Source organism: Mauremys mutica, chromosome 1, assembly GCF_020497125.1.
Source record: "Mauremys mutica isolate MM-2020 ecotype Southern chromosome 1, ASM2049712v1, whole genome shotgun sequence".
Classification (NCBI taxonomy): Eukaryota; Metazoa; Chordata; order Testudines; family Geoemydidae; genus Mauremys; species Mauremys mutica.
The window spans coordinates 105,896,164-105,911,913 of record NC_059072.1 but is presented as its reverse complement, the minus strand read 5'-3'; the positions used below and the strand labels follow the sequence as shown (position 1 = coordinate 105,911,913).

The window sequence follows — 15,750 nt, the reverse complement described above, 5'->3', positions numbered from 1 at the left end:
GTCATTTAAAATGAAATTAAAATTTTGATCTTACGCCGCCGGCCCACTCAGCCCGCTGCTGGTCTGGGGTTCTGTTCACCTAGGCCGGCAGCGGGCTGAGCGAGGCCTGCGGCCGGGACACCGGCTGGCAAGGGTCCATCAGCCAGAACCCCAGACCAGCAGTGGACTGTACGGGACCGGCAGCCAGGACCCAGTGGGCTGGAGGCGGGCTGGAGTCAGGGCTGGGGGCTGGGGGTGTCAGGGCAGAGCCGGGGGCTAGGTATGGGTGGGGGTGCCAGAGTCAGGGCTAGGGTTGGTGGGGGGATGAAGGAGTCAAGCAGAGGGCTGGGTGTGTATGAGGGAGGTACAGGGCTCAGGGCAGGAGCCTGGGGGGGGTGCGGGGCTCAGGGCAGAGGGTGTGGTGTGTGTGTGTGTGTGTGTGTTGGGGGGGGGTCAGGGCTCAGGGGAGAGGGTTGGGTGACTGCCCCCCTAAGAACTCCCAACCCCGCTGCTCCTTGTCCCCTGACTACCCCCTCCTGGGACCCCTGCCCCCAACTGCCCCCCAGGCCCTCACCCCCTATCTAAGCCTCCCTGTTCCCTGTCCCCGGACTGGACCCTACCCCCTACCTGTCCCCTGACTGCCCCGACCCTTATCCACACCCCCATTCCCAAACAGACCCCCAGGACTCCCATGCCCCATCCAACCGCTCCCCGCCCCGTGACGGGACCCCCAGAACTCCCAACCCATCCAACCCCCGCCCACTCCCTGCTTGCCCCAACCCCTCTCCACACCCCTGCCTCCTGACAGGACCCCCAGAACTTCCAACTCATACAACCCCCCCAGCTCCTTGTCCCCAGACCACCCCCTCCAGAGACCCCCCACCCTAACTGCCCCTCCCAGGACCCTCCTTGCTCCCGGTCCCCTGACTGCCCTGACCCCTATCTGCCCCCTCACAAACCCCGGGACTCCCATGCCCCATCCAACCCCCGCCCCCCCGCTCCCTGACTGCCCCCTCCAGAGACCTCCGCCCCTAGCCACCACCCCCACCCCGGATCCCACCTCCCCATCCAACCCATCCTGCTCCCTGTCCCCTGACTGCCCCCACCCCTTATCCAACATCCCCAGCCCTGGGCCCTTTACCTTGAGGCTCCAAGCAGAGCCAGACACACTACCCCGTGGGAGAGCACAGCCCTGGCCCTCAAAGTGCTGTGCGCGGCGGCAGCAGAGCTCCAGTTGAGCAGGGAGCGTGTGTGCCTCCCCGCAGAGCCAAATGCTGCCCCGCGGGAGCGCGCAGGGCGGCATGGCTCCAGGGGAGGAGGGAGCATTTCTGCCTCCCCATGGAGCCAAACGTTGCCCCGTGGGAGCACGCAGCCCCAACCCCCAGAGCGCTGCGCGCGGCAGCAAGGCTCCAGGGGAGAGGAGAAGGCGGGGGAGGGGCCAGCGGCTTGCCGTGCCCAGAGAGTGGGGCCATTTGCCCACCCCGTGTGCACGGCTATGCTTCTGCTCCCTGCCCCCGCGGTGGGAGCGGAGAGCAGAGGAGAGCGGGCCGGGCTGGGCAGGATTTTTAATGGCATTCTGGAGTCCCGGCAGGCTCCCGGCAGGCACTAGGAATGTGGTGCCCAACTCAAGTAGACATACTTGTGCTAACTTTCATTGAGCTAGTGCATTAAAAATAGTAGTATAACTGCAGTAGTACAGTCAGTGATGAGCAGTGTCACCGGCTAGCTGCCTTGAGTACAAACCAGACCACACCCACAGCTCCAAGTGTACATGTAGCCACAAACACCTACAACCATCTGTTATACATCCAGGACATTTTAGTACAAGGGTTCTCAAACTGGGGGTTGTGCCCCCTCTGGGGTCGCAAGGTTATTATGTGAGGAATCACAAGCTGTCAGCATCCACCCCAAACCCTGCTTTGCCTTCACCATTTATAATCGTAGGTGCTGGTACTAGGAGTGCAGTGGGTGCTGCCACACCTCCTGGCTTGAAGTGGTTTCCATTATATACAGTGTTTACAGTTTGGTTCAATGGCTCTCAGCATCCAGACTATAAAAATTGTTCCAGCGCCCCAGTTTATAATAGTTTTAAATAAAAAAAAGTGTTTTTGATTTATAAGGGAGGTCATACTCAGAGGCTTGCTGTGTGAAAGGGGTCACCATTGCATAAGTTTGAGAATCACTGCTTTAGTGCAAAACTCAGAACAAACTCAAAATAAACATACAGGTCCAGTGGCACAAAGGGAGCAACCCCTCTCCTTCCCCCACAGCTGAATATTCTTGGGGCTTGGGGAAGTCCCCATTAGGCACAGATTCACCTGCTACGCCACCCCATACTCAATGCAGTTCATTCTCCTTGTTGCAATCCACAGCTGGGGGATGATCTCGCTGGACTTGTTACCAGCTGGCAGATTTTACAGCAACCCCCAGTCTCCTGTAAGCTCTGCCAGGGTGTGGCCTATATAAACTTGGCCAGAGAACCAGGGAACTGTAATGGCTCCCTAGTGGTTTCCCCTCCCTACTGCATAAGTGAGACTAGAATGGAGCCCACAATGAAGAGTGTATTATTTACCAACAGCAAAGGAACACTCTATAAGCAATGGAAAAACAATGTCTGCCAAGTAATCACTTTACTTAAGCAAACGTCTCTTATGAAGATTAGCAAAAACATCTGACAACACATGAGTTAGACAAAAAATATGGACCAAAGAGACCATGTTGCAAAATAAAGATTAGGCAAGCATGATGCAATGAGGCTCCCTGAATCAAATCTTTCTCTGCCTCTGAATGCCTCTAAAGGCACTGAAAATTATAGCCATTGGCTTGGAGGGAAACTGTAGTAGTAGTTTTTTTCTTCTTCAATCCCATTGTATGCTCAGCTGCACCCGGGTAGGCTGCTAATAGAAGCAAGAGACTCACACACAAACAAAAACATCATTGTGACCTCTGGGAATGCAGCAATCCAAACAAACAAGCCAGTCAGATAGCACAAGCCACTGGGAGGCAATCAGAGCATCTCAGAGGCCTTTCCCCAACACCAGAAGGGAAGCTGATTCACTAGGATGGCAAATGCAGCTTTTTCCTGGAAAAGCAAAGGAAAAACCATGCTGGGCAGGCAGAGTAAGAAGCTTATAATATTTCTTTTTATTTGAGGGAAGACAGTTTCTGGATTAGTATTTCTTATGATTCTAACTGAAGAGAGAGACAATTTCTGTCCTATCAGCATAATGGAGAACAACAGGAATGGAAGCATTTCTTTAGTTAGGAGAAGATTCTGATAGTTGTGTTCACTCTGAGTTGTACCTCACTTTGCAAGTAGTCCCATTGCAATTAATGGAACAATTTGCAGTACAAAGTAAGGGTGCCAGAATGGCATTTTCCCTGTTTGCTATCAAGCTATGAAGCACTATTACAATCGTAACTTATTTTGAATAAAACAAAGGGGAAAGGTGTCCTTTCAGAATTATGGTCTGACTCCGGCTGTCCTTGCTCAGGCAAAGCTTACCCTTACTTCAATGAGAGCTTTGCCTGAGTAAGAACTACAGGATTTGGTCCTAGATTAATATTTATTTCCACCAGGGAGGGGAGTGGGGAATAATTCTGAATGAGTGTTGGTAGCCATATTGACAATGAACCAGAGGTTCTTAGTTCAAGTGTCCCAAAGCAGGATATATACTTGTACCCAGTGCTGACTCTGCAGTGCTGTGATACTGCTAGGAAGGCACTGAATTATTAGAGATGCCATCCTTCTGGGAAGACATTATTCCCAAATCCCTTCATGTTTCATTTCTAATGGGAGATAAAGATCCCATGGCACTGTCTGAAAAAATTCTATGATAAACCCAATGTGTGTATAATGAACAACATGCCCCGCTTAACAAACCAGGGTCAGGGAATTCTAAGAAAGAATGTCTGGGCAGAGGGGCAGCTTGGGACTCTTCACACACACATCCTTATCTATATGTATTTTGTGTGTTGTGGAACTAAGATATGTGTAATTCATGACTCCGATAACTTTGTATATTGTAGCTTTTTTTTTTACTCCTTTCAACTGTTTTTTTGTCATTTTAGATTTTAAGAGTTTGAAGCCAGGGTTTGTACCTCCATGTATCTTTGCACAGTAACTAGCATCTTTAGGGTACTTCTGCAATAGACGTAATAATAATGTCCCACGCTGTGAGATCATTATTGCTGAGTGCACGGTGGCTCCTAGATTTTCACTGTGCAACCAGCATCTAATTAATTGCGTTCTATAGCACTTCAGAATACCTGAAGTATGAAAGATATAAAACCCAGTCTGTGTGATTATTGTACAGTTTAAATGCTACCTGACTTTGATGTGTCTGGAGATCATCTTAAAACAACAGGTAGGCAAAGTAATCTCAAAGTGCTCATAACATTAAGATGAACAAAACCAAAACACAAGACAGGGCTCCCTATAAAAAGCATTATGCCTATCATTGCTTGAAATTGAACTGACCAAGCTTTCGGGTGGCTTAGACAGATTTAGGAGTGTTATTTTAAACCAAGTAATGAGGTGTGGTACGCTGATTTCCACAACCATTGCACTGTGTGTCTTTTGTCTATATTTGGTAATTCCCCCTCTTCCTCCTTCCCATCCCACACAGCACCTGGATAACATGATGAAGAACAGGATTACATGTTTTGCAACCTCCTCACCCCATTACCCCAGGACCTCACTGAGCTCTGGAATTTATGTGGGGATCAGAGGTAGATTCTGTCCCTTAGAAAGCAGTCAGACCGTGGAGGGGAGCCTAACCTCTGTTCCAAAATGTACACTGAGGCTATGTCTACACACCAGCTGGACACCCACAGCTGGCCTGTACCAACCGACTTGTGTTTATGAGGCTCAGGCTGCAGAACTGTTTCATTGCTCTTTGTACTTCCAGGCTTGGGTCCTTTCTATCACTCAAGGGTAAGACACTGCTGAACACTTCAGTGCACTGAACAAGTCTTATGACATCAAGGTTATACATCCTCAGTACTGGCTATAATAAAGTGTTGGCACCAAGAGGAACTTTACCTTTTCCATACTGAAAAGGCTCTTGAAACTCCAGAACGACTGAAATACACTAATGAATCGGACACTACAGAAGCAGCTTCTCTGCCAACTCAGAGCTAATAAAAATATAAACAGCAGATTCCATACAGATTGCCAACTATTACTTCATTAGCTAGGTAATTCTCATAGTAAAGATGCTGGGATCAAAGATGATGATGATGTCACATTGGGTACCACCTCAGCTTCATACAAGATCAAATGTTTACAGTGCTCATCTAAAAAATCCAAATGTAGTTGCCTTCAGCTTGAAACCCACTGCCCTAGCCATGCTACTGACCCCAATTATAATGATTGTTTGAGACCCCGCAATGATATTCTATGTTCACAAGCAGCCACTGTCTAGTGGTAAATGTTTAGATACAATTCTGCTGGTTATCTGAATCTCTCCTCCTTCATTCTTTGTTATTAGTGCATGTACTAATAATGGTGGGTGCCTTTATATAAAATCAGGATCTCATTTTCTAAGAGTTGGTCTACTTCTGCTAACAGTACTTAGTCTTCATCTGAAGTCATTATTACTTTCTAGTAGTGAAAAATAACAATTATTTCTAAATCATTTAAAATTGTTAAGAATGAAACAGCGACAATTCCACTATCAGCCGTCAGTGCAATGCTCAAGGCAGACAGGGGAACAGGACACTGGTTATGGTGGAGAAGACTCTCTTGGTCTTGATGGTCTAATGTCCTATATTATTTATTACATTTGGAAAGAAATAAAAAATTCATTGCGGGAAACTGTTCTATAGTTAATCTAAAGACTATGATGAATGAATGCTAGCAATTTATTCTATGGCGCTAAAATACTAATTCCATCATTTTGTGGCTAACAAATCCACCCCCAGTGCCTGGTGACTTTGGTTGCACTGTATTTCCTGAGACACCCTCCACTTTCCACTCAGTTACTAGGCACTTGGTGGTGGACAATGCTGGGACTGCTACTGGCACAAGTAACTAGAATAGATCTCTCTCTCCCCACGAAGTTTATGTCACCATGAGAGCTATTGCTTCTAACAAATTGTTTGACCACTGCCACCTTGTAAGCCAGAGTAGCAATATTTCTATAATAATAATGTGCAAATTGATATGGGCGGTTATTTTACTAAAAGGCACATTTTACATACCATAGCTCCAGGGCCAGTGCAACCATTTAGGCAACCTAGGTGGTCGCCTAGGGCACTAGGATTTGGGGGGCGGCATTTTCTTCGGCAGTGACTGCGGCGGCCAGATCTTCGGCCGCACCAGTCATCGCTGGCATTTAGGCGGAGGGAGCTGGGGCAGGGGAGCGCGGGGATGGCCGCCTGCAGCAAGTAAGGGGGGGGGGGTGGCACGCAGGGGAACTCCCCGCCCCAGCTCACCCCTGCTCTGCCTCCTCCCCGAGCACGCCGTCGCTGCTTCACTTCTCCCACCTCCAAGGCTTGCGGCGCCTAAGCTGATTGGCACCGCAAGCCTGGGAGGCCGGAGAAGTGAAACAGCTCACCCCTGCTCCGCCTCCTCCGTAAGCACGCCATGGCTGCTTCACTTTTCCCGCCTCCCAGGCTTGCAGCGCCAATCAGCTTAGGCGCCGCAAGCCTGGTAGGCAGGAGAAGTGAAGCAGCGACAGCGTGTTCGGGGTGGAGGTGGAGCAGGGGTGAGCTGGGGTGCGGGAGGGTGCCTCAGGGCAGAGGGTGGGGAGCTGCCGCGGGGGGGGCGCCTCAGGGGGCTCGGGGATGGCACAAGGTGGAAGTTTTGCCTAGGGCACGAAACATCCTTGCACCAGCCCTGCATAGCTCACTCCTGTACTTTTTTACCCCATTTTGGGCTTACTCTGAATAAAGCTTTTTATATAAGACTTCAGTTGAAATAAGGCTCTTGCATTCTGACTCCTCCCAAGCCCTCTGAAATCCACTTTAAATATCTTATAATACATACTTCCCTACTTCAACCTAAACAGCTCTACAGAGAAGGAACACTCTATGTACTAACATTCAGAAAGCCACAATTGAGAAGATTTTCAAAAATATATACATGATAGCAGCCATCAGGGATTTGGCATTTTTTTTAAATGTTATCCTTTGTGCCCACATGATGCTAAATTGCCCAAACTAACCTAAAATATGGATCCTTCTGCTTATCTCAAAACGTCTGTTGCCTAAGCCATATCTGAAATTCATTGTTGCTGTTGACTATGTAACCAGGGCTATTAGGCAAGGCTTAACAAGCACTAACTAATAATATGAGGATATGGATATAAATTAGAAATGCACACCCTAAATGGCTCTGACAGTTTCACTAAATATACACAGCAACACAGAATGATATTCCTGCTGTCAGATGTCAATATCTAGCTAGAAGCTTGATGGCACCATGGAAACTCGGACACATGAAAGTGTGGTATTGATTGGATGGAAAATGAGGCTGCAGTTTAAGTTTGAGGCTGCTCAGCATGCTAAGAATTGTGAATAATTTGCAACATAAACTCCCTGTGAACAAGGCAGTCCAAAGAGGATAAATCAGAGACAACTATACTAGGTATATGGATTGACCAAGTGCAGGTCACTCTAAGCATATGAAGAGCAGTGTGTATGTGTTACAGTGACCTGGTTTGATCCCAGGACAGCATTTTAAATGGTTTATTATGAAGAGGCTTGACACATATATAGATTTCCTCAGTTAAAGCCCTGATGAAACCTCTAAGAGAAAAATGCTTTTGATGCACCAGTCAGCAAAAGGCCGCAAATATTGAAGTGGAGATTAGTCACAGACCTGTTCCCATAGAAAACACCACAAGTTTATGGAGAATATATGCAAGGGAGGTGGCCTGTGGAGGAAGACAAGGTTTATGAGGAAAGCAAGTTCCATCCACAGTAACTCAGTGTTGCACTGTAATGCTCTATATAAGTGATAACCCCACTAAGGCACTGCACAAATGTTTTAAAATATAACAGAGTATGTGTCAAAGCAGTATGTTTTCAGAGCTCACGCAGAAAGGACAGTTCTTCTATGAGAGTACTTCGATCTAACAGACTCCAGCAAGACTAAGAGAAGGGAGATCAGATCTAGTTGTGACATAATTTGGTGGAGGTGATGCTGCTGGAAGTCAGACAGCACCTCCCACAAGTCAATCAAGAAAGTGCCTACATTAGTGATGAAGGCCTCCCTTGTCTGTACCATTTACCATAGAGGGAAGGGAGATGCTACTGACTAAAATAAAAACAAACAAAAAATGTATCCCTTTGTAAAAGACACAAACTGAAGCCAGTGACAAATTTGCCTCCCACCCTTCTGTCCAAGTGCCTGCTCCAAAGCCCACTAAAGACAAAGGGAGTCTTTCCTTTTTCTTCAGTGAGTGCTGGATAAGGTCCCAATTACTAAGGAACTTAGTCCAGAGAGACACCAACTTTCTACTTGTCCCTCCACACATACTTGCCCATATAGATGGTCATTAAGTTATGCACAGCTTTTTCCTTCTAGCTGGATAACTTTTCCTTTCCCCTTCATCAAACTTACAACAACAAATAAACAGCTTTATCATGTCACAAATTACATATTACCTTTTCTGGGGGAAAGTTTCCCTTTGGATCATTTCTGTTGATTGATATTTCAGTGTTGTTGCGCGGGGGGGGGGGGGGGGAGAAATCAGGTGTTTATAATAGATGATAAAAAGTAAAACTCCCATTGTACAGCAGCTATCATGCAACATTCAAAAGGTACATAAAAACAACGGTCTCCTTAGAATAGCCTGCACCTACAAGCATACCTGTTCCCTCAATCCATTAGCTACCCCAAAAGCTGAACTTTGCAACAGGCTCAGAACAATACCAAACTGAAGCTGTGATGGAACAATGGAAAGGTAGCAAGTTTCAGAGCTGAAGAACCTTTGGCTAAAATGTCCTTCCACTTGCTCCTCTGACTTAAAGTAAGCTGGATCTAGTTAGAACCCACTCCTCTGGCCACAGTTGTAAGGGTATTGCATAGGGGAAAAGCATAATATACACAATTCCACACTGCTTATAAACAAGATAAAGCAGATATGGTCACAGGAGGCTTAATTCCTGGTGGAATTTAAGCTTTAGAACATTCCACAAATGTATTCATTCATCTCCTTGTGATATCAAAAACTGAGAAGTAGAGTAAACCTCAGGTAGAGCGCAAGCAACAGGAGCAGATGAACTTTTAATGAAGTGAAAAGATTCCCTTTGCATGTAAATAGCCCTAATATATATAAGGAGGAAGACAAATAAATGACAGAAACCAATATGACATATCAGCAAAATTATCTCTAAACTCAATGGGAGAAGTTATTCTCTCACTTAGAAGTCAATGGTGTTACTTTGTATTTATACCAGTCTCACTGACAGCAGAGTTTGGCCCAGTTTTCCCAACCCCTCCCCCGCAGGCCTTTAAAACAAGATTTAAAACAAACTAGCAATAACAATTCTATAACTGATCCATCAGCACCTGCTGGAGTTACTTATTTTAGCGGCAGTAAAGTAAGGGTCAACTATTACTCTAGGATAAGCAGGTTAACCCCCATTACAGTCAAACAGCATTATGTGCTTATCAGAGCATAGAGTTTGGCCCTAAGTCTCTGGGATCAAAGTGAAAACATTGCTGGCACCGTAGAACCATAGGGCTGGAAGGGATCTTGAGAGGTCATCTAGGCCAGTCCCCTGCACTCATGGCAGGACTAAGTATTACTAGACCATCTCTGACAGGTGTTTGTCTAACCTGCTCTTAAAAATCCCCAGTGGAGATTCCACAACTGCCGTAGGCAATTTATTCCAGTGTTTAACCACCTTGACAGTTAGGAAGTTTTTCCTAATGTCCAACCTAAACCTCCCTTGCTGCAATTTAAGCCCATTGCTTCTAGTCCGATTCTCAGAGGTTAAGAAGAACAATTTTTCTCCCTCCTCTTTGTAACAACCTTTTATGTACTTGAAAACTGTTATGTCCTCTCTCAGTCTTCTCTTTTCCGGGCTAAACAAACCCAATTTTTTCAATCTTCCCTCATAGGTCATGTTTTCTAGACCTTTAATCATTTTTGTTGCTCTTCTCTGGACTTCCTCCAATTTGCCCACATGTTTCTTGAAATGTGGTGCCCAGAACTGGACACAATACTCCAATTGAGATCTAATCAGTACAGAGTAGCGAGGAAGAATTACTTCTCGTGTCTTGCTTACAACACTCCTACTAATACATCCCAAAATTATGTTTGCTTTTTTTGCAACAGTGTAACACTTTTGACTCAGATTTAGCTTGTGGTCCACTATGACCCCCAGATCCCTTTCCACAGTTCTCCTTCCTAGGCAATGATTTCCCATTTTGTATGTGTGCAACTGATTGTTCCTTCCTAAGTGGAGCACTTTGCATTTGTCCTTATTGAATTTTATCCTATTTATGTCAGACCATTTCTCCAGTTTGTCCATATCATTTTGAATGATAATCCTATCCTCCAAAGCACTTGCACCCCCTCCCCGCTTGGTATTGTCCACAAACTTTATAAGTGTACTCTAGTCTGTATGCCATGATCTAAATCATTGATGAAGATATTGAATAGCATGGGACAGAGAACTGATCCCTGCGGGACCCCAGGTAAGAGGGGCATCCATAGTGGGTTGCCTATCCTAGGTGCATACTTCTGGCCTTCCTCTTGAGCACACTTTCTGCTCGCAGACACTGACATTTTTTTTTCTTTACACTGTGTAAAGTTCCCCCTCCTGCCTCTTAGCTTTTCAATACTGCCACATATTGATCCACCACCGCCAGCCTTTCTTGCCAAGTTATGATCAAGTGGCTAAACCGAGCTGTGCAGTTGCCTCAAATCCGCGCTGAGCTGAGAGCAGGGAACTGCTCCATTATCCTATTAGCCTTCAGAGTAATCCTGGGCGCCCTCCCAGCCTGGAAGGCAGCAGCCCGCAGAGGCAGCCAGGCAGGGGAGCTGGAGCAGCTTGCGGGGAGGGGGTTAGATAGCTCATCCCCCTGGAGCCAGTCAGCGCTACTCACGGGGGCGGCACTTCTCGGGGTCTCCAGGCGCCGAGTTCTGCGTGGTGGCGGGGAGCAGGCTGGGGTGCGGATCCAGGTGTCCGGGGAACACCTTCGAGTACAGCCCCGCGTCACCGAAGGGAGGTGGGGGGGGGCTCTTTTCCCATGAAAAACCAGACTGTTTCTCTTTGGGTCCCTTGGGCCAGTCCAGAGCTCCTCGGCCACCACATCCCGGGGGGGGGGCAGCTGTGTCCGACACCAGCTGGCCGGGGCGGGGGGGAGGGGAGACCCCCAGCAATGCCCAGGGCGATGCTCTCCGCGGCCCCGCTCAGTTCCCTCCCCGCGCAGGGAGCCCAGCCCCGGGCCAGGCGGCCGCTGCACGCGTGTTCGCGCCGCCCCGCGGCGGGCCAGGTGAGAGCGCCGCGCCCAGCCCGGCTCCCCCCGCAGCCGCGGGCCCCGAGGGGAAGCCCCCGAGGGTCCCGCTCCCCCGCGCTCTCCGTGCCCCCGGCGGAAGAAAGCGCCCCGGGCGCGCCCCTCGGACCCGCGCGCCCCAGCCCCAGCAAACCCACTCGGACCTACGTGGAGTTGTCGGCCCAGCCGCCTTCGGCTGTGGGCTTGGCTGCCTGGGAGCGCCGGGCCGAGCCGTCTCTTTCGGGCTGGATCTGGGGGCTCCTCGCCGCCCCGTGCGCTCTCGCGTCCCCGCTCCGGCTGGGATTGTCTCGCCAAGCTCGGGCTGCTGGAGGCGGGGAACTCGCCGCTCCTCGCTTGGACTCACTTGCGCGCAGACTGCGAGCGGGAGAGGAGGGAGGCAGAGCGCGAGAGGGCACTTTGCACTCATGTGATCTGCTTGGGAAGCTGATTAAAAGCGGGTCACTCCAGGGGCAGTCTCGCGCCCCGGGACTGGAGGAAGGGCAGGGCGATGGGAGAGGGGGTAGGACCCGGAGAGGTGCAGGATTTGAGTTCCTCGGTTCCTGCTAAGAAAAGGTAGCTGCAGGGTAGCATCCCTCCTCTGCAATGTCATATGTTGGATGCGCTGGGGCTCTGGTGAGCAAAGAGTAAAGCTTTGTTGGGAAAGAGAAGCTCTACAAAACCCTCGTCCCATGGTGACGGTTCCCCACGTTCTGTTACTTGCCGAGGCAGTGTCAGCACCATAATGTACTGGGTCAGGAGGGCTAATGTCTGCGAGTCACTGTGCCAGGTAACTTATTAAAAAAAATCCGATTGAATCTATGTTCCTGTTTGCACACATAGGGAGCTGAGACGGCTAGCGTGGATTCACTGTTAGCCACAGTGCGTGGGAGATTCGCTTTGACGTCCCAGGTAGCCATGAACAAATCTCAGAAATTTCAGACACAAAGAATTATTTCACTTGTTGGCACTATGGGCCTGATCCAAAGCCCATGAAAGTCAAGAAGAGCCTTTAAGTTAACTGGGCTTTGAATCCAAGTTTATTTGAAACTCTTGACTGTCCAGAATTGGGCTGGAAACATTGAAAGAAAAAGATGGCTGGTACCTTTAATTTCCAGTTAGGCTGAAAATATCACAAAACAACTTTTTTTTTCATGGAATTTTATAACTTCTAGTTCTGTTGACTGCTGGAATTACATAAAAGCTTTCGCTTTAGAGGCAGGTTTTCCCCACTTTTAGCCTCATTGCATTTGTTAAATGAGAATGCTCCCCAATTGCCAATTTAATTAAAAATGTAGCTGACATTCTAATGTCAGGCAGATTCTTTCTTGTTTCTAAACCCTAGAGTGAAACTATTTCATGGCTATAAAGGCACACAGCATTTGGGGGTTTGGTCTTCTTTATGGGGTCATAAATTTTGGCTCCTATTCCAAGTTAGTGCAGAAATCCAGTTCAGGTTCTCCTGTTTCCAGAGAAATTAGCTAAGAAAATCCTCTGCCTGGCAAAAGTGTATATTGCATCATCTAACACCTTCCACCTGTAACAATAAAAGGCACTGTACAGTAAATCCCAGACTGGATAATTGCACCCACCTGGATTCTTTCTGGGTGAAGTAAACTAATCCCTTCCATTTCTTCCTTTGCTTTCATCACACAGCCACAGCGGGATTTAATGATAGCAATGTCACTGAAGACAAACAACTTTGATCATCAACACAAAATAGTAGACTGGTTCAGATAGAACAATTCTCTCTAGCAGCTGGGCTAGCAACATAAGCCAGGCTTCTCTGGAGTCAAATGCCCAGGACTGCAGTGAGAAATCTACTTCCTTCTTATGGGATGAAAATTATGCAAGCCACACAACAATAAAGAGGGATACTTAGTAGCTGACTTGTGCAGTCCCTGTAGTGCTCCACCTGAGAGTTGGACCCTATTGTGTTAAGCACTGTAGAAACATAGCAAGTGACATTCCCTGCACCATATAGCCTGGAATGTTTGACATCTTTGGCCTTAAAGGTTTGTTCATCTGATTGCCACCAAAACTGTGTGCTCTGGATGAAGAGTGAGGTTGGAGCAGACTGGTGAGACAAAGGGAAAATATTGCAGATTGACTTGTACATTTTTCTGTGGGCTAAAGAGAAAATTGAGACATAGAGCAGGTCAAAATTATGTTTCCCCTGCCGAAAATTTCATTTTTTTGTTGAAAAAAGGAAAACTGAGGTTTTTAAAGTTTTTTTAAAGAGAGAGAAACTTTCTGCAGAAAGCAGTCACTTTCCATTAAAATTTTCATTTTGTTGAAAACCCAATTTTCCACTGTAAAACAGTTTCAGCTGACACTTTTCCCCAGTTACAGCAATCCCTGGTACCTCCCCCTCCACATCTCAGATCTGAATTTGCTGAAACTGAGCACACACATTGAACCAAATTCTAATCTTGTGATGTGACTTGCATTAGGATTTGGAGAGACTAAAGACTCAATTGTATACACAATTATGCATCTGTTCAACGGTAAATGAATTAGGGTCTGAAGGAACTCTAATAAAAAATGAAAGCACCTCAATTCTGGAAAGTTAAGTAATATGTGTGTTTTTATTGTTAATATTATTTGTATCACAATAGCACCTAGAGGTGCCAACTGAGTACAGGATTTCATTGTGCTATACATTGTATAAACATAATAAGACATATTCCTGCTCCAAAGAGCCTACAATGTTTGACACCTTTGACATTAATAGGACTATGACAAGTGACTTTCTAGATGGTCTCACAACTAGTGAGGTGGGCCTCCCAATGTACTTAAAGCAAGATGGGACAGAATCAACTGGACAGCATGGAGAAGAATGGTAATAAGGAACCATGGAAGATATAGTCTGACCAGTTAACTGGTGCAAAAATATTTTCCTCATTAGATACAGCCAGTGGATTCTGCCAAGTTCTGCTTCACCATCTTGTCTCTTATTATTTTGCCCATCCCAAACAATGGTTTATTTCCTACATTTAGATGGTCTCTTGGATGATGGAAAGGGGGACATAAAGACAAAGAGTTAAGTCTGGGTAACATCTGAAGGATAAAAATCTCTATACTGAAAGGCAGCCCTTGGTTGTTAATCATCTGGTCTAGACACACAAGGAATCTAAATTTAACTAAAAAGGAGATCTTGCTTATAGGCTGCTAGAGAACCCTGCTATCTCTGGCTAGGTTTTAAATCTTTTCCCTTATGGTTTGTTTGTAGCTATCAGTTTTAGATTAGTTAAAAAAAAAGATAAAGAATGGATTAGTAGCTACAGGGGTCAAACCTTTACTTTCAAGTAGCCTCTTCACTGCCTGAAACAGTGTCTCCAAGAGGTAAAGAAGAGTGATGAGGACTGCTCCTTTTAGAAAGGAAAAGAGCGAAGATTAAGGGAACAAGTTATACAGATTTTTTTGACTGTTGATGCACAATGATAATGCACCAGTAAATGACCCCAAATATTTCCGCCAGCTGATGTTCACAGTATCTTCAGAAGGGATGGGTTTTCCTAAAGATGATTGGGATTGGGAATCTTGAGTGTGCCTAAAAATAGAAGCCCTTTCATATTAGAATTCATCTTGCTGATTATTTTCCTTTGTAAGGTGTTGAGCGCACCCTCAGCTCCCTTTGATTACATTGGAGTTGGGGATGCTCAGTACCTCTAGGCGAGGAATTCCAAAGGTGCTAATAGGAGTTAGGCACCCAACTCTCAGACTTTCAATGAGAATTGGGCACCTCACCTTCTTAGAAAATTCTAAACCTAAAACCTGAGTATGAAATTTGGAGGCAATACCTTGTACAATTTGCCCCCAATAAATGTTTCATTGCCTTTGATCCCATCACTTAGCAGAAAGATGCAGTGCATTTCTAAAACCAAACAAAAACACATGCCAGTCAATAGGTCAGCTTGGTTTGAACTTTGTTTGTTTCAGACATACTATAAATATCAATTTCTTTCTATCACCCGCTCAGCTCTCAGCTGCAGCTGCCACCAGAAAGAAATAATATAATTCTGGGAAAGCAGAAAAGAGAATACAAGAACAGTTAAAGAGTTTTTCACCTTTTGCTCCATTGTTGTTCTCCAGAGTCTGGCTGCCAAAAGCAGCAGTGAGTGCCCACAGAAGCCTGCTTCTCCACTAAGATCAGACTTCCATTAGTGATACTGAATTATTTAGTAGATGTATTGAACACTAGAATCAACTGCTTCTGAGTTGTGTTTCTTCTCAGACCAGCTTTATATTAAGGCTGTATAATGGAATGCATATTGTCACAGAAACTGTCAGCCCTATAATTAGAATAGGGGGGAAAT

At 46.6% G+C, this 15,750-nt stretch overlaps 1 protein-coding gene across 2 annotated transcripts in view; it reads right to left on the bottom strand.

Moving 5' to 3' along the window:
- PTN (pleiotrophin) overlaps window positions 1–11,875 on the bottom strand; it is a 116,407-nt gene extending 104,532 nt beyond the window's left edge. The window contains exon 1 of one of the 2 annotated variants that reach the window (XM_044983842.1): window positions 11,599–11,875. In XM_044983842.1, the coding sequence (XP_044839777.1) occupies window positions 11,599–11,861 (263 nt within the window). In that variant the 5' untranslated portion in view covers window positions 11,862–11,875. The remainder of the gene's footprint in view (window positions 1–11,598) is intronic. The other variant, XM_044983846.1, reaches the window with a different exon arrangement.
- Window positions 11,876–15,750: the final 3,875 nt, after the last annotated feature.